The 19,706-nt window shown below is 35.0% G+C and overlaps 1 protein-coding gene and 1 long non-coding RNA gene across 3 annotated transcripts in view; one reads left to right on the plus strand and one right to left on the minus strand.

Annotated features, from left to right (window-relative positions):
- The window catches only part of TRDN (triadin), a 227,868-nt gene that overhangs the window by 97,857 nt on the left and 110,305 nt on the right, over positions 1-19,706 (plus strand). For both annotated transcript variants that reach the window (XM_065680964.1, XM_065680963.1), the window contains exons 13-16: positions 5,437-5,508; positions 15,534-15,569; positions 16,595-16,657; positions 17,484-17,546. In XM_065680964.1, the coding sequence (XP_065537036.1) occupies positions 5,437-5,508; positions 15,534-15,569; positions 16,595-16,657; positions 17,484-17,546 (234 nt within the window). The remainder of the gene's footprint in view (positions 1-5,436; positions 5,509-15,533; positions 15,570-16,594; positions 16,658-17,483; positions 17,547-19,706) is intronic.
- Positions 1,624-12,592, minus strand: LOC136015247 (uncharacterized). The gene is made up of 4 exons (XR_010613121.1): positions 12,489-12,592; positions 8,066-8,195; positions 4,408-4,564; positions 1,624-2,562 (listed from the first exon to the last, which is right to left on the minus strand). It is a non-coding gene; the product is annotated as an uncharacterized LOC136015247 (long non-coding RNA).

Raw genomic sequence — 19,706 nt, forward strand, 5'->3', positions numbered from 1 at the left:
GACAGGTAACATAATCATTAACTTCTTGTTTCTCTTATTCTAGCAAAAAGATTCAGAGAGGCAAAAAACTTCTTGGCTTGTAGTCACAGCTATTTGGATTCCACTGGACTTCCAGTGATTTCTATGTTAAACATAATCATTATATACAAATAAAGAGATTATAGTATCTGTAATTTGATTTTATCAATGGTAGGTTGTTTTTGTTTAGTAAGACCTGCCATATGCCCCCTGTCTTGAAGACAACGTAAACTTTTAGTGTTCTGAAAGTAATGTATAGATAGCTTTTCTGACTTTAGCACTGAAAGTTTTGAGATGTTGCTGGACTAATGGCAGTTGAAATGATACTATTTACAGATAAACCAGATACAAATAAATCATCAATTACTGAGCAGTGATCCCATGGCATATGCAGTGTCAATTACCTTTCATCATAACAGCTTATCAGTCCCCTCCATTCTGTTTAGTTATTAGCAGCAAGTATTTAATTTCAGTGTTTTCTTTTCTCTGTTTCAATTATTTTCTTGTGGATACTTCGTATTGTGAAAAATATGTATCTATACCAACTCCTGCTATTCATATTAATTATGTTAGGTATCACTGTATATGATACCAATTTATTAAGTTTATTTTGGGAGACAGAGGAAGGATCAGTATGTCTTTTGATTTTATAAGCTGCTTTTACAGTCCTTTTGCGCTCTAGTATGAATAACTATAATAACCCATCATTTCCACACAATAACGCCTTATTTTCACGGTCCTAGGATTTATTTCTTTGAGATCTGTCTTTCAATATTTCTAAACATAACATGTAGGGTTATTTTTACCTTCTAAATGCATGTGATAAATAATTGGAGGAAGTGGAGACAATTCAATTCCATTTTCAATTCAATTTTCTTTTAATGTCAGGAAAGGCTGTGTGACTTTTTACTAATGTGTAATGATAAAACTGTTAAAACCTACCTTTTAACTCCTTAATGGCTTCAATCTTCTGAACACAAAATTAGAACACCTTTCACAAGATATTGGTTGAGCTAAAGAAGGTTTTTGTGGTAAAAATTTCTGGGAAAGAATTCTCAACAGATATCTTGTTTTAAATGGGTTTAACTGCTCAGCTCTGTTAAGCAGCTAAGATACATTACATACATTTCTGATTGAGACCAATAGCATCAGCAGCAGGTTAAAACCCATAAAAAATGAAAAACCCACTCATAGTTTTACCCATAACTCTCTTGCCTGCCTAATTCATTCCTTCCCCAAAATGAGCATTTCAGTGTTCAAAACAGTTACACAATCTTACCTCTTGATCCTCACCAGTTCTTTCTAACAAAAAAACCCCAGTTTGCTCATAGTTTATATTCAGAAGCATTAAATGGAGAAATCATTCCTCAGAATAGTGACAGTCTAATGCCTGAAGGGCAGAGACTGACAACAAGAGAGAGGGTCATCTTTAACTTCAAGCAGTTTACATGTCAGAATTGGAAGCCTGAACAGAATGGTGAAACTCCATTAAGATCTCAATCCCCTAAAAGTGTATTTGGCAGCCTTACCTCATTCTGCTGATCTGTGTCTTGTTCCAAGGCTCATGAAACATTTGATTTTAATTTACTATTCAAAACAAATGACTCTACAAAGAGCACACTTACTTTATTTCAATTATTTCAACTATCATTAAGGAAAGATGTCACATCTGGACGGAATGAGATTTTTCTGAAGATATTTTGCTGCACTGTTTGAGGGACACTGGAACAAAGTGTTAGTACTCTTGGATTACAGGATTCCTGCTGTTCAGATAACTGGTATACGGATATAAGAAAGTACATAGGAATCATATACATATTGCATTCTGTGTTGGCATTATTTCTCCCCATATCAAATTGGAATATTCAGCTGTCTACAATACCTTTAGTTGTACAATAATAACAATGCTTTAGAGTAACTTTGGAAGTGTTTTCTTTTATCCCATGACCTTTTGATTTAGAAAGATATATTTGGACACTTTATCTATGACAATGAAGGTCGCTGCAGACAAATTGAACTGGGCAGATCAGAGAAGAAAGAAAACCCACATGATTTGGTGTTATCATAAGAAATCAGTTTATCCTCAGTGCTCAGACATGACATTTTTGACACATGAAAAAAGGCGCTTCCTAGATTGATAAAAGTAAGGTAATTAAAGTTTGTCTTGTATTACTTATCATGTAATATAAAATCTAAAACATTCATAAAAAAGTCAGAATTAATTTCTTCATGATATCTCAAGTGATTTAATAAACACTGATGACAGAAGTTTCACAGAGCTTGAGGACTGTAGCTTATTTTCAATGAAGTATTCATGTTACCATCTAGTGTCTTAAACCTTCTATTCATCTGTGCAACATATTTCTTTCCTTTCAGGCAGTAGAGGAAGCTACTCATGTCTTAACATGACATTTTCCTTCCTGGTGAGCACATTCCCATGAGCTTAAAGTCAAAACATTTCACTATTTTGGTTTCCATTGGCTGCAATTTGTTGTCAGATAGCTGTTCACAATATCATCTATGAAGGAGGTATCTGTAAAACAACTGCATAGACAGATTAGGCATAAAAATATTGTAGCATAACTACATGGACAGCTTGGGCACAGAAATACATGCATACATTTGTGTTTGCAATTATGTCTTTTGGAGAAATCAAACCCTAATTAAAAAAAAATAATCAAATGAGTCTTTTCATCTTATCTCATAGTAGAAAACTAAATTCTACATTTGAAATGAGAAGCAAATAAATAATCAGACACTAAATTTCAGTGCTCTTCTGTGGCTGCATTTTTGAAGCAGCAGGATAACAGTATGTCCAACAATAATAGTGGACAATGACTTCTCATGATTCGTGGACTAATCTGATTGTCCACTGGGATAATTGAAAATATCCTGCCTTCCTCTTTTTTACATCATGGATATGTGTCCAACTGGCCACTGCTGGAGTCAAAATGGTAGTCACCACTAATCCTAATGGTCTGATCAGCTGAGGCCAGTTCCTCCTTTCTATTTATGAATTCTCTGTACTGCAGAAAACCACTTCTGCTTTATAACTTACAGGAAAGAAAAAAAGGAAGAGAAAAGAAATTTGACTTGGGATATCCCCTTTAACATATTTCATCAAAAGAATGGATAAAATATTTATTACACTACTGTCCTTTGCATTCCCTTCAAAGTGAATAGAGAGGCATTTAATAACACATGGAAACATTAAAGAAGCCTTTTATCAGAGTAGATGGGAACCTGCTCAGAACAAACATTCTGGCCTAAGGGAAAGTTTTTGATCTGTGAAGTTTAAGCTTTTGGTGCTTAAAACACTCTCATATTGGATCATGCGGTTAATTTGCATGAAATAAATTATTTGCTTAAAACTTGTAAAACTATAAAATAGAACTTGACAAGTCATTAGCAGTAAGTGTTAATGCACTAGCATTATACTAACTAACACTGGTGCAATCATTAGAAAATTGCTGCTACAGCAAAGAACAGGAAGATAATGGGGCCAGCCTATACTTTGACCTCGAGGTGTTAGATCATTGCCTCACACAGTAGGTGCCACACCGCAGTCCAAATTATTGACTATCCTTCTTCATTACTGATCTACTCAACCTCCTGAGCCACTGCCCTTTGCCATCTCTCACATAAAACAGTAAGTTATAAAATCTATCACTTTTTCTATCCAGGGACAGGTGATATAGTTTAAGCAAAAACAGAAGAAAAAGAAAAGAAAACAAAACAAAAAGCTTTAGTTTAGGACATTAATCAAAACTAGCAGAAAGAAAAAATTCATTTATCCATTTTTCGTTAATTTTTAGGATGCTTTTAATTCTGAACTAGGAATTCAGTTAATGAAGTTTCTGTATGTTGATAAAAGTTATGCATATAGCTTATCTATTCTGGTTGGCAGCAAATTATATTCAGCATCTCGTTAGCTCAGTTTGCAATTTTAAGATTACTTTTTTAAGACATAAAATGCTTGGAAAAATGTGGCTAGACATCTGGATTCCTGAATTTTGCCTACTGTTCATTTTAAGGCTAGAGTCATCCTGTGATGAGATTGGTAAATATCCACTTGTGCTTATTGCCAAGGCAGGAAATATGTGTGAAACTAGATTTTTACCATTTGTTGCACAGAACCTTCAATGTATTGATTTTGTCAATGTGTCAACATTTCATCAGTGGCTCAGGCACATGAGTCAAGCTTGAGTGGCTCTGTGTGTGATATTTCATATAAATTACCGGATGAACTAAACTACACGCTTGCAAATTATTTGCCTGCAATCATACGCATGCTAATGAGATGCAATAACATTAAGACCATGGTTCTCAAATCCCGCTGTTGTCTCCAAGATGTTGTATTTTTCATGCATTCTACATGAGTACACATACCATTGTAAAATGAGAGGGGCAAGTATGATACTTCAGTTTCCAAGGCTCATTAAGATCTTAATTTCTCTTTGGAGTCTATCACCAGGCATGAGGAATGGCTTTGAGTTTGTGATGTTGAGCTGGAGCTGAGATTTAACAGCCTCGTTGCATGGGGACTCTGGTGCAGTGAATGAATGTTGGTGCATATGAATCAATATTATATTTAACTAGTTAATTTCATTTCACAAGTCACAACAAATTGTGTTTTCCAAATGACAATGATACAATAGCTACTGAACATAAATGTCAAAGAAAGACATTAAAAGGGAATGAGACTGAAAACAGGTGTTATCAACCAGAAAAGAAGCATACATAATATGAGTGTGATCTGTTTGTGAATCTTTGATGAAATGAAGTGAAATGTATTTTGGATAATGCATGGTATCTACACATAGGCTAAGACAGTATAGCAAGTCCTACTTCAATACAGTGAGAGAGAATACAGTTCAACGCTCTAAGAGCGAAGAGGTATTTCAGTCAGCAGCTGGAATCAGAACCTCATCAGTGTTTACAGTGCATGACCTGGTTGGCTAATTAAGAATAATCCTTAAGGATGAGAAACTAATAATTTTTACTGGTGTTTCAAGAAATTCATAATAAGTGGACTTGAGGGAACAACTGAAGATTATTTGTTTGACAGAAGAAAATAAGCTTTTACTGTAGAAGAAGCATCATGAATATGTAACCTTATTATCACAGAATTATTCTTCAGAGTTTTTTAGCCTAATGAAGAAAAATAGAAGTGTAACTGTTTCAGCATGTTTGATTCACTTGGGCTTCACTAATTTAAAATGTATCTTCAAAACAAAGTCCTTTATTTGTTGAGAAATACATTTCCTCCTAGTGTTGTCTGGAAAATAGTACCTTTTATGCCCAGAGTAATACTTTAAACATGAACAATTCTGAAGGGAACTCAGCCTCCCAATAAATCTGCTCAGCCTGTTAGTGAATACATTTTCTATGCTTCCTAACCTGTGTACTCATGTGCAGGACATAAGGAAATGGTACCACCTCGTCTTCTTCTAGAACATAGTCCAAGAAAGAAACCAGCAACTATTGAAGGCAAGTTTGAGTTTTTTCTCCTTTATTGGGTTTTGGTCATTAACTTGATTCTCTGTTTAATGGATTTTGTTTATAAATATAATCTATATTACTAAACTGATCAAGTTATTAGGCCTCGGGCATGAATGGCACAATCATATTTGCATGACAAGACATTATATTCCTTATAGTAGTCCCACAGATGGTTCATGGGATTTCCCAAGTGAAATAGATTTCAGGATAAAGGCTTAATCTGTAAGATGCTGTGGATGCTTTTCAGCCATAAGATGCCGTCTAATTGTATACGTAATCAACATTATCCTCTTAATATACTTTGGATTACTCTTTCAGCTATTGTTATTTGGTAACATTTCTGTGTATTTTCTGCAATAATGAGCATAATATTTCTGGCTCTGCATTTATCAACCTTATTGTTAAAAGCACAGAAAGAAAAATACAGTCAGATTTTACCTTCAGAAGAATAAAACATAACCCTTACAATAGAATTATATTGTTTACATTCTACTAATATGAGTAAAACGTTTGAAACATGCATTTTAATTTTAAAATGGACTATGTCCGATGACTTAGCAGTACTACTGTAATATACATTCTTGGTCTCTACACCATACAACAGTACAAAATATGTGAGTCTTTTCAAATAACTATATAGCAGTTTTTCTGTAATACTTCAGTCACACCATGACACTTGCTAATCTCTCTCACAGAATTCCTAGTTCTGTGTTACCCAGAAAGCAATTGCAGTCTGAGAGAAAAACAGATGGGATGGCAGCAGAATAAGTAACAAGAGCTACAAGATTTGCCTGCATTTGGAAACAGAAAACTAGTTAGATTACAGCAGAAACTCTCACTAAAACAAAGAAAGAGATAAATTAGATATTTCCATAATGTGGCTTATTATCTCTTTCCCCAAAATCTCTTTTACCTCAAATGAATATTTATTTCTAAACATACTGTTTAGAGTATAAAACTGTAGGTATTGCAACACAATATAGTATATAAATAGATTTGCAGTCCTGCTTGATTTAGGGAAATATTTGATCCCTGCTTATCAGGAAGAAGAAGTCCCTGCAATGTTAAGCACTGTTATCCACCAATTAACCATAGTGGAAAAGAGACATAATAGAAGAAGAGTGCTGCATTTGCCAAGTGATAAACTTAATCTTTAAATATAACTGTTATACAACATGAACTAGCATCAAATTAACATTAAGTTCTTGATTTTCAAAATTATGAGCAGCATGCAATTACTGCGATTGCACATGGAAATTACTATTTATGACCAGTTACACATTTGTGTGTTTCATTAGCTCATTTATGTATGCAATTGAGGTAATTGTGAATGTAAATTAGACACCCATTTGGCAAACAAATTGGGGGGCAGGTTATCTGCTCAGAATCATCCAACTTAATTCACTTTAAGGCTTAAGGCCAGTCACTAGGATAAAATAATACCCAATACTGTTCATGAAAGAGTGTTGGAGAAACTGATGAAGGATTACTTACAAAAATGCTACTGTGAAAAACTGTTATGTTGTGCTATTCTGTGGTTTCCACATATGAGAAAATACCCATAAGGAACCCTAAACTGTGAAGTTTTATCTCACCCTTTGGAAAAATAATTTAGTAATTTATGGGAATACTTGGAACAATGTCAGAATGGAAAAAGAGGACTAGGCAGGGAAATTTAAATCTCTGAAATAGCTGAAGAAACATCTGTCTATGACTTTCTAATGCTTACGTACCTGTATCACTGATACATGACTAAATATCACTGATCAGGTGAAAAGACAGATTGAAACAAAAGATTCTTATCGTAAATCTAGTTGAAGGTAGTATAATTTCTCAGAATAGGGAACCATTACAAGCACTTGCTAATTGAGAAATGTACTTTATAGAACATGAAAGGACTAGCCCAGTGCTTGACAGAAGCAACCAGCTCTGAAAAAATGTAAAACCGTAAGAAAAAAAAGGATGGTTGTCACACAGAAAATTTGTTATACCAATCTATTTAGACACTAGTCTTTCCAACTCACTGATATTCAGACACTAGGTATGAAAACATGTAGCTGGTAAAGACTGAAAAGGTTCTACTCTTTTTCTGGTTTGAGATGTTTTCCCTATTGCCCTATTTTGCACCATCCTTGATTTCTGATAAGGTGAAAATACTGGCAATATATGTGCTAGATGTTTCTTATATTTCTAATGTTTCTAAATTATTTGGTGCTTTCAAATAGAAAGCTTTCCCTGGATGGTATACAATGCCCAGTAGAAACTATGCTCTGCTGTATTCATGAGGTCTTAGGAAAACAGCATATTGATTTATTAAATCTCAGCTTTTCTCTTCTTGTCATTACAATTTTGTCTTCCTTTAATCCCACAGTAAAACTTTTGGAAAAGGGGTGATTGTGTAAAAAAAAATGCCAATTTGTGCACTATATTCTAGTAGTATGCAATAAATTACATTGAAGTGTGTGCATATGAATTGATCTTTCGCATATTTTTGCAAACAAAATGCTTTGTACTCATCTGGTAAGAAGGGAAAAGAACAGATCACCGTTCTCTTATTTTATGGTGGTTTCGCTCTTTCCAAAAAGCACTGCTGTCTTGTGATCTTCCACTCAAAATTCAATCAAGAGTTTGAAGTTTCAGGCCACCAACAGAATAACAAAACAAAACAAAAGATCCTGTAACAGCAAATAAAAGAAAGAGGGAAATGGAATTTGTGAAGAGGCATTGCTGCATAGCTTTTACTTGTGTTCCAATTCGGAAACCTTGTTTGGCAAACCATGAAGTAAAATAACTAATTTTAAATTCTTTATCTTATCTTTTTCTGGAACTTTCACAAGGGCTTGGAAGTGGCACTCAGCTTGGCTGACACTCTGCTGCAGCCATTTAGGGAGGACACTGGGGCTGGCTGTGATTTGAACATATCTGCTCTCCGTGGTTATCTGAACTTTGATTTTAATATGCTTCTTTCCTTGACCATAGTCTTCATCACCTCTTCTAACTCTAGCTTTCTTGCGTTTTATTATCACTGGCAACCTAAAACTCCTCTGCAGTGTACACTGATTCTCTGCAAATATCTCTCTCAGGTCTTGACTTTTTTGCTCAGCTCACATACTTTTTAGCTTCCTCCATTTCCCCATTCACCTGAGGAGGACTCTCCCTTCTGATAGTCCTCCCATGTTATGCTCTGACACGGCAGTGCAATCTCTCAAGAAGACTGCAGTGAGACAACAAATGCTGAAACTAAGCTCAGGGGCTTATTAGTTACTGGTAAGGTTTCATGTTAATTGTTCTAGAATAACATGTCTTTGTTTCTCACAAGATCATAATACCTTTGCGGAAAGCCTGTATCAAAATGCTTCTCTTAGTCATAGGCATCTTAATGCATATCATGTATGATCTCAGACAATATGCTTTGTCCCACTTTGAAGAGCATTATATCACCAAAAACAAACAAAACAAACAAACAAACAAAAAAAAAACCCAACAAAACAAAACAAAAAATATCTGTGCTGGTATGTTTGAGTTGGAGAGCACTTATCACAGAATAGTCATCAACATAACCATTCTGATCTGCTGATAAACGGTGATGGGCTCTGAAATTTTTATTTCCTTTGCCTGACATATGCTGGCTGCTCTTTGCCATCTTGCTGGTATTTGTGGTGTTAAATGAGGTTAAAAAGAACAATTTTAAATTTCTATAATGGTTTCAGAGGATCTCTGAAGAAAAAAAAGTATTTTTTTCTAGATCACTGTTTGGATTATCTAGTTAGAGATTTTGCAGAATGCAGTAAAATGAGTTGTTATGAAATATGCTTAATTTCCTCCAAAACCTCTGTGAAGGCTAAATTGGCATTGAAATAGATAGAAATCTGCATCATTGTTGTTGTATGGAAGGTATACTATATGACAATCTTAAGAATTTCTAGTCTATTTCTCTGTTCATGAATATAACATTAGGGGATATTGCCAAGAGTATCTAAATTACTAGAGCCAATACAAATTTTGAAAAAGCTCCCTTGATGTATAGAAGTGTAAAAATCTAATACAAATCATTCTGACTCTGTACAGTCTGTGGATGACCTTCTTCTCTTCCATACATAGACTTTTCTAGAAAAAAAACTTTTTCTTTTGTATTATAAAATCAATGGCCCATAAAGAAAAGACTTCTAGAGACAGTGATTCAAGATACAGGGGGAACCTTTTTAAAGTGCAGAATTTTGATGTTTTATCCAGATTTAGAACATTTTTGATAACACTGACACGATTTACACGTGAAGATGCATTTTCTGAAAAATTTAAATTCAGGGGAGAATAAAAATAGATAAGAAAAATAATTTTGTCAGAAATATCCCAGTATTATGGGCTAAGCTTTAATCTAGTTTATTTGAAGAAACAGTTTAGGTAGCTTAAACAGGGTATTGTATCTACAACATAAAAACAAGGGGTGTTTGAGAAATATGGGCCCTACATCTCCATGAGTCTGTACTGAATACAGCAAAACCCTTGAAATGAACTGCAAAAGGTTTCAAAGTGAGTTATTTCATTATTTAGATTAGTCGTTTAGGCAGTAAACTCTAATGATTTAGCTATGATGAAAAAAGCCTAAATCTTCGCTGTTTCAGAAAGCCCTTGACATTTTACTTAATGACACAAAGCTCTTCTGTACTACTTCTATTCTAGCATAAGACAGAAAAAAATTAAACAGACATTGGGGAAAAATTATGTATTAAGATATTAATATTTTTATTAGATATATTACTATGTCTTCTCATTATTATTAATAATAATCTATTTTACAACATTGTCTTATGCATTTAAAAATAAACATTCACCAAAATCTACTCAATAAAACAAATCACTCCAAATATTACTTTATTTTTTTAAATTGTTTTAACTGTTACAGAAAAGCAATAAGCTTTTACATATGTTGCACCCGCAAATGGGAAATAATGACTTAGATTAAGATTCTCTGGGCTTTCAGAAGTAGACATTCCATGTTTCTTTGGAAAGAAAAAAGATATCCTTGCAGGAGATGTCCTGCATAGCCTACTCCTCCCATTTTTCTAAAACTTAGACATTCTTCCTCAAAAGCACACCCATCAAAAGCACCCTCCAAACCCTTTCCAGCACAGATAACACAATTGGTGCTACCGTCGATTTGTGTTGCTTGAAGGAACACAAGGAAAGGACAGAGGAAAGAAGGCTAACCCTGCTGTCTAAGATGTGTTGGTTTAGCTCTTGCTAGTGAAGTGTGTACCATGAGAGGTCAGGGTTCCCCTGGGAATTTAATTCTTCATCATAATCATATTTGCCATTGTCTATTGTCCAATGGATTTTCTATTGCTTTTCTTTGCATGGAAGTTGGTATGCAAACTCTTTTTTCCCTTGGCATGCATACTTCAGCTTCATTATACTGGTATTTGTACTCCTTTGATCCCCACTGTGTTGTTTAGTGAGGGCAACATATGGCCCTATGCTATTAACAAGCAGTTTTGGTGCTTAACTTAACAGCCATAAAGAGGGAGGCTATAATCACTACAGGAAGAAATAAGGAGCGCTTATGTGGGTCACATGTAAGCATTAGGAATTTCAAGCACAAAATTGCTAATACATACTTTCTGCAGACCTCAAAAATACCTCCATAAGCAATCTTCAATGCTACCAAATTGTGTTTCAGAGTGGAATTTGAAAACAGTGAAGCAGTTTCAAAGAGTAAAATCAGGCTGGAGAGATTGCCTAGGCCTTCATGGTGGCCTATACCCCTAATGGCCTGTGTGCCACATTAGTCTTTCACTTGCTCAGTGTGAGAACAAATTGTATTGCATTACTCTACCGAAATGAAACGGTGTGGATTAAACAGACTTTTTCGAAAATGTACTTAATTTTGGCCTAAGCATTCATATGTGAGCTACAGGGAGTGTTTGAGAATGTGTGTGTGCATGCGCACCAATATGTGTGTGTGAAAAGAAGCACTTCTGAGAACTTTAGACATATACCATTTAGGTTACTTTGGTCATTCTTGACTTTTCTGTAGTTTGTCTGAGATAAGTGAGGATTTTTTCTCATACAGAAAATAACTGGACCAAAAAGGACATTCTTACTCAGAAAGGGTTTGTGTTCTTTTTCAAAGAGACAGCTGAGGTAAATTTGTACTTGAAATTTAGATTATATTTTAAAGGTATGAGTTTCCATGGCATTCCAAACTAAGAAGAAATATTTCTTTGGTTTTTTTGCAGGTTTTTTTGGTTGGTTGGTTGATTGGTTGGTTGTTTGGGTCTGGTTTTGTTTGGTTATTTCCTTAAAAATTTTTGTAAACCTAAAGCCGCCTTACTGTTTGAATGCATGTGAAATCATTTAGAATCAAAAGTGCAACTGTCCAGTCATGGTCAGTCTCCACCCTAAGCAACATGCAAAGTCATAATTTTAATCCTCAATGAAAACAAAGAACTATAATCTCTTAATTAACAAGGAAATACAATTTTAAAAAAACAACTTTTTTTATGGTCCTTTAAAATCATTCCAGTGACAGCTTCAGGTGTACAGAGATGCTTGCAGAAAAACAAAATGAAGTTTTACCTGAAATGAAGTTATTGTATTCCGTCTGAATTATAGTTTCTCAAGAAAATATTTGTTTTGTTCAGTTTTGTATGTGAGTGAGTATATATGCATATCTCTGCCACTCCTCATTTCTGCCAGGACCAGAATCAGTAGGCAAGAAAAGCTCTTGTAGCATTTCACAAAGACAGACAATATCCAAAATCTCTCACAAGAACTATTATCCTGAGATTTCCTTTCAAAGGGTTTTAGATAAATGCAGATAAGCTTTCTTAAGTCTCTGAACTTTAGAAAGCTTATCTGAAACAAAACATCTTCTAACTTCTGTCATTCAGTTCTACTAGCTAGTGTTTGTTATATGCATGCTTCTCCATAAGAAGGTTCAGGTAGCTTTATTTTGCTGCCCTCCTTACCTCGGTTTCTCAGAGGGGATGGTATGAGCTGACAGTTCCTTCCAGAGTCAGTGTTTCCATAAGCACATGGAGCATCTGGAACAACATGGAAAAGAAACTCTTAGAGCACCTTCCTCTTCCAGTTCTCAGGCGGCATTCCCATGACACTATGCCCAGTAAATCATGTGCATCCCTAAATTTAGATTCCACTCAGCGCTGCCACAGTAGCACACTGGTTTTACCAGGCCTGTTTTCAAGTGCTGCGTTACTAGCATGTTTCTGTTATCTCCCCTCCCCCTCTTGTCCAAGAACCTAAAGACACTGACAAGGATGATAAAGGCAATTCAGATTGAAACATTTATTTCTTGGTCTCTGTTGAGTCTTACTTGGTTTTCTACTGATGTTATCGGTCTCTCACCCCTTATTCAGAAATAAATAATTCCATCTCAGGAGTTTCTTTCTTTAGGGCTGTTCTCTTAGCTCCAGTCACTTCCCAATAAAACTATTCTATGCTTTTTTTCACTCCCGGAAAAAAAAAATTTAGCTGAATTTCCCACTCAGTAGTACATCACTGTAATTCACACACTTCTCATGCTTACTGGATTGCTCCTTGTACTATGTAAAGATCCACTTCTGCATAGAGGCTACAGAAAAAATGACTAAATGCAAAGTCCATTGCTTGTCTTGTTGACTGAATGTCATCTCATACTCTGCCATCTGCATATATGCCTATTTCATTCTTATCAGATCATTGCAGACTTCTGAAGGTGATGTCTTTTTGTACACATACATCCTACACTTTGTACATAAAATGTGGTTCACAATTAGCGCTCCTGGTGAAAAAAAGCATAGTTAACTATATTATCAAAACCAGTAAAAATAACGCGTCCTGGGTTTGGCATTAGCAGTCAATTTTTCTGTGTGGCTGCCTGGGTTTAAACCACGACATAACGGTATTTTATCAATAGTCAATTGCACTTGAATTGCCTAATGCAGTCAACCCTGAATCATCAAAACCACCTTGTGTTTCCTTGTGTAAGCCACTGATCCCTCTTTAAGCAGCTGATCCATGAATATTTGTAGTCCTTTTACTGTTCCTAACTAAAAAAACCCAACTACTTTCAATCAAAAAAATGGGGTTCATATTTTACAGTGCAAAAGACCCACATAAGTTCCTATGTAATTATTCATTCTGCCTCTTAATTTAGCTGTGTACAAATCTGTAGAATACCCACTGAATTTACTGCTTCAGAAATTACAATTTTGCTGGTGTTAAATATAAGCTTAATATGCAACAATCTAAATGGGAGCTACTTGGATTGAAAGGAAATACATTTATTCAAGAAATGGGATTGCTTCCTGAAATCAGAAATAGCACTTTCAGTTATATCTATTTATCAAGTTCATTGTTCTAATTTGCACATAGTTTTGTCAGTAGTGGCTGTGAGGGACATCAATGGGGCTAGATGCACCCAAGATGTGATTGGAAACCCTGTGACTGTTTTTCCCAGACTTTACCAAGAGTGCATATCTTGCATTGGGCGGTGTTCATGGATTACCTTTAATACCTATATGTAATCCATGTAATTGTCCTCAAGAAAATCCATAACTAATATACATGTCTCTAGGCTCCCTGGGCACTCTGAGTATTGCAGCTTGAGAGCTTGATGGAAGAAGGATAAATTGATGTAATGACTTGGCAATAAAAACTCTGCAGCCAGGGATGTAGTCTCCCTGTGCTTTAGGTTATTTGCTGTAAAAAATTCTGCTACTTCTTGTACAGCATCAATACAAAGCTCCATTTCTCAAAGCTCCATGTCATGTTCATGTCATGTCATTCTCACCTCATGGCTCTCAAGACACATATGGCTCTGAAACTTGCTATGAAACTTGGAGTAGATGCTGTGTATCTTAGCTGGGCCACAGAAGCATGCAAACTGCTATAGAGTCAAAGACAAAATGTTCTCTAAATGTTCTAAAGGGAATCTTGTTTGTAAGGATCTTGTCTTAAGCATAATGTCTTAACAATAATGCCTGTGAATCACCTATCACCAGAAGTATAAGGAAGAAAAATTTGGAAGCATGGAGCTGTAACTGCTACACCAAAACAGAGACACTGAGAAAAAACAATAGAAATCACAGAAGTACCAGCAGCATTTCAGTCTCTAGTTACTAGGAGGGAAGGCTAGTGGAAGGAAGACAGTTAGAAGGAAGCTTCTTCCTGACAGTAACTGATAGACTTTAACAGTTTCGGTCAAATCAGGCAGAGTAAGCAAAAAAGTTAAACCACATTTTAGAAATTAGGAGAGTTGTACATTGCATGTGGAAACTAAACACTGAAGATTCATATGTGGCACAGAAAAGTAAAACTGTGTAACAACTGCTGCGTAATCTGAGGCTGAAGTCTCCCCTTTTGAGAAGGCAGCCACAGAGCATGAGCCTCTGGAACATGTCAGAGAGACTCCTAGGAACCCTAGAGATAGACAATAACAAGAATATTAACATTCACAAGAAAATTAAGCTCCAAACAAGCTTGTAGAGGATGAGTATTACCCTGGTGCTCTATACATGCTTAGGAAGCCTGAATATCAGAAAACACGCTCATGACACAAAGCAGTTTGTAGCTTCAAGGCCAGTACTTTCAGGATCTCAGGAAGGAGAATTAAGCACACAGAACACTGGGAGAAACATTCTGTAAAATACATGCAAAGATTTTCTGGTTCATTTTGTCAAGACAATATCAAGGGAAACAAATTAAACAAATCTGCTTAAAACAAGAACTAGAAAATGTCAAGATGAAGCTTAACATTGAACACTATTGTCAGAAAATCAGCAGAAATATGGTTTGAAGAGACGCTGAATGTTGGTAAATAAATACATTGCCCCACCTTAGGCAAAATAATTACTTATGAAACCACCACGACCAGACTGCAGAATTCATGTACTGTATGAAAATATCAATTTTCCTATCAAACGTGCATATATTTGGGTTTGGTTTAGGAAGCATGCTGTGCAGTATTTCAATCTTTGTTTTCATTCACTGTTTATATATATGTTTTCATGCAGAAGAAAAGTCTATTGTGGTAGCTAGAGGAGTAAAAAGTAAGTGTCTTCATTTTTTCTTTATCTTCATGTTAATTTATGCATGGGATAATATCATATTTGCCTCTTGTATCTGCTGGTTTCAGAAAATATTCTTATACCTTCATTTTTAAAGGAAAGAAAAGACTCTTTGCTTAAAGGCTTATGGCTTTATGTTTGTGCCATTTTGCATGGTAATAAAACCTGGTTTCTTATCCACATTCATAACAGCAAAACATCACAAATAGAAAACTATATTTCCACTAACTACATCAACACCCAAAGCCATGCTGTACAAACAGAAGGTAACAAATATGGCTTTTTGTGGATGAGCAGTTAAAAAAACAATTAGAGTAACTTTTCTTGCACTCATGTATTCTTTCCCATCAAAATGGGGACTCATTTCCCAAAGGAAAAATAAGAATTATAGCATCTTCATTTCCTCCACTGAACTCTCAATGTTCTAACTAATAACATTCATGGAATAAGTAATTAAATTGTTACAGCTTTTTGTAAAAAAAGCAAAAACATTATCCTTATTTCTACTGTTATCCAATTAATTGAAGAAATAGAGGCAGATGCTTTTAAAAGAACAAGTCATGTTCTTTTACAGATGATGCTTTAACTGCAGTTCTCCAAGAGTAACAGAAGTGCTGTAATTACAGTTTCAAAGCTTCAATTGCTTAAAAGTGTTGTAAAACATATATATGCAGGCTTGTTATGGCATTATGCACTTAATCGCAGGTACCACTTTTGTGGTAGTTTTGCTGGCAATCAGTCAGATTTTATAAAAAAAGCAGAACAGGTGAATGGTTACTGAATCACCACACTAACTTTTAGTTACATCAGGTTAATCAGCATAATTGCTTGAATTAGTAATTACTTGAGTAATTATCTGGTGTACATACCGGTTTCAGTTTTATCCTTAGCACCACATTCACTCTCTAAGTTTCAAGCTGTATTTGTGCATTTGTGTATTTTATGTGTGTTTGTGTGCACATATTTATATCTATGTAAAATTAATCATCTTCTCTTTCCTCTTTTAGAGAGAAAAGATGAAAAGAAAAAGACTGACATAAAAAGGGCTACGACTGAAACTAAGAAGAAAGGTATGGTTTGGAAATATTTCTTTCTGCCTTCATTCAGTTTTCATTTCCACTCTTGGCTCAAATACCATTGTTGGGGTTTTTTTAGGTTTATTTAGGTTAATTAAACCTAATCTGATGTCTGACGTGTTCTGTGTCCAATATTTTCTAAATTCTTTTCCCGACAAATAAAAAGTTCTATTCATTGCACATCTATGGGCTTTTTTAAAAAAACAATGAAATCCCTAGATATAGCAGGACATAGGGATACTGCCATACACAAAACTTATGAGAGAGACACTCTGTCCATGGCACGTGACTTTCTGAATGCGAGGTAGAGGTATGTATTTATTTATTTATTTATTTATTTATTTATTTATTTATTTATTTATTTATTTTATAGAATTACAAACCAAAACTTGCAGTGACCAAACTGCAAAGCCTTGATATCCATCTGAATAAGAATTTGGATCATTCCTTCCCAGGAAGCACCCAAAATCCACTAAAGTCTTGCTTTCATGGGAAAACATTTATGTCATTCATTAATTTTTAATGACCTCATTGGTACTCAAGCTTAAGCTTAAAGATAGCACATTCACGCACAGAGCTTTTGATGAATTATTAAGGGTTCAAATCATCCATAGTTGATGCATAATGATTAATTTTCATTTTCAGTTATTGCTCTGTGGCTATTTGGGTGCAAGTGCTATAAGGGAATAATCTGAATTAAACTCCCAAATAAGTCACTATTTTTTTCAACATATGCCCACCAGGATTTGGCTGACTGCATATTTGAGTGCATCATTCAGAATTCTAGCATATCAAATTACTTTCTTTAATTAAATCTTAGAAAAAGAAGGAAAAAAAGAGAAAGCTCATGAGAAGAGAGATGTCCCTGAAAGTAAAAAAGCAGGTAAGAAATTTAAGTCAGCCTTTCCCTGCAATAGCTATCTGACTATTTAGTGTGAGCACTTTCAGGTTTGAAGTGTTTGAGACATGGGCATATGTAATTTAATATGATTTAAGAATCTAAGCTGGAGATAAATATCAAAGCATATTTATATATATGTGTGTGTGCGCGTGTGTAACATTTTTAGTGTTTTATGCATATTATATGCATATGTGCATTTGTGTATATATAATACATGTAGTTTTCAATTCTGTGATCTTGGGATTCTTGCAAACACATAAGAAACACTGCTTTAACTTATATGCTTAATCAATCAGGAACATAAGTATTTTCAAAGGGTGTATGACATGAGAGGCCTGAATGGAGTGCATAGATTTTTTTGATTAATTATTTCACAAATTCAGCTCATTTTAAGTAGTAAATGGTAATACCAACATACCAAACCACTTAATGTGGTACAAAACAGTTATTTGTCTGAGGCTTTTCCCATGCCCAGAAAGTTGGGTTTTTTTTAATTTTAAAATAAAGTTATCAAATGTCCTGAGCCTAATCAGTTGTGTTTCATGCTATTTAGCATAAAAAGATAATTTTTTCAAATATATTAGAAATTAACTTTTGGGTCTTCTTTACACTAAAATTGTTGTGATTTTTCTGTTCTGTTATTTCAGTACATTTGTAAGTACGTTTAATGCAAAAAACACAAACATATCTCCAGTAAGTGACACAGCCTGTGAAACTTTCATTAAAATGAAGTCTCATTAAAATCAAGGAGAAACAAGATGGTCAGTCTAGTGGTTTGGTCATGATCTTAATGCCTAGAAACACTGGTCCTACTTGCTACCTTGTCTGCAAGCTGTCAATTACTCAGATGAACCTTTCAGTAGACTAGAGTAATGCCTAAAACCATGGGGAGAGATTTAAAATAGGATTGAAAGATTCAGAACTACAGTTTCTATGTCCTCAAGACAAGCCTTGTGCTCTGTTATCTTTTTATTAAAATCTGCTGAATTTTGTCAAGAACTGAATGGATATATGTCCCATTATTTACTAACACCATGGATTAGATATGCAAATTTCAATATGCAACTGGCTTCTTTGCCATCAAATTGTGCGTGGTCTACATAAACTTTCCTATTCAAGCATTTATGGCTGGTAAGAAAATGTTAATTTATGTTTGGTGCAATATAAAAATACAGAGAATGACACAGAATACCTTGGAGTACTGTCCTGACAGCACCATATTTAAGTGTGCTTCAGCCTTTTACAGCAGGGAGTGGCACGCTGGGAAAGGCAAGGGGATGAAAGGAAATACTCTTTTGCAAGTTAAGTTGTGTATTTAGATGTACAAACACAGATATAAAAGGAAAATATACTGACAACTCAAATATCTTTCCTAATTTTGTTCTGGTACTAAGCTTGTATTTCACTTGAGAATATAGAATTGTAAAAGATTACATTTTATGGCAGAGCTGCAACATAAAGTTATTAATATGTTCATCTTCACAAGCTGTTGCTAAATCCAGTGAGTCATCCTACCAATGCTAGAAAAACACAAATTAGACAAAATGAGACATCCGCACATTTCTGTCCCTTTTATTAGCTCTGTAGGTTGCTGCATTTTGAAGAGTTTACTAGCCTTTGTGTAAGAGGATGGTAATCCATAATATATTCTAGCTACACATGTTGCTGTTATTCCTCATTCAGCTTGATCTTTGAATGCATGTATACTTTCTAGCTTTGATTGGCAGCACCTATTGTTATCCCTAAAAGGTTTTAAGCCTGAAATAATTGCCACATTTGATCAACAGAATAGCAGTGTATAGCCCAGTTTTGAAATGAGGCTCCTTAATGTATGATAGTATTTATACGCTTTGGCCAGACACAGCAAATGAACCTCAGAGAGCTTAAATCAGCAGCTTAGATAAGCATCCAAAAGCAAGACTTTAGGAACAGCTTCCAATTTTCTTACCTTTTCCCGTTAAAAGGCTAGGCCACTGTATTAAAATTCTCACTCTGTTTTTTTTTTAATCCTTCCATTACCTCTGGATGCCTCTGATTTGTGTCTCATTTTCCTTCCCCTAAACTTCGGCATCCCTGAAGCCAAGGTGTGCATGCACCATGCTGCCTCCTCACTGCCACCAGCACCCATCACCATGCCAGCAG

This window comes from Lathamus discolor, chromosome 5, assembly GCF_037157495.1.
Source record: "Lathamus discolor isolate bLatDis1 chromosome 5, bLatDis1.hap1, whole genome shotgun sequence".
Taxonomy (NCBI): domain Eukaryota; kingdom Metazoa; phylum Chordata; class Aves; order Psittaciformes; family Psittacidae; genus Lathamus; species Lathamus discolor.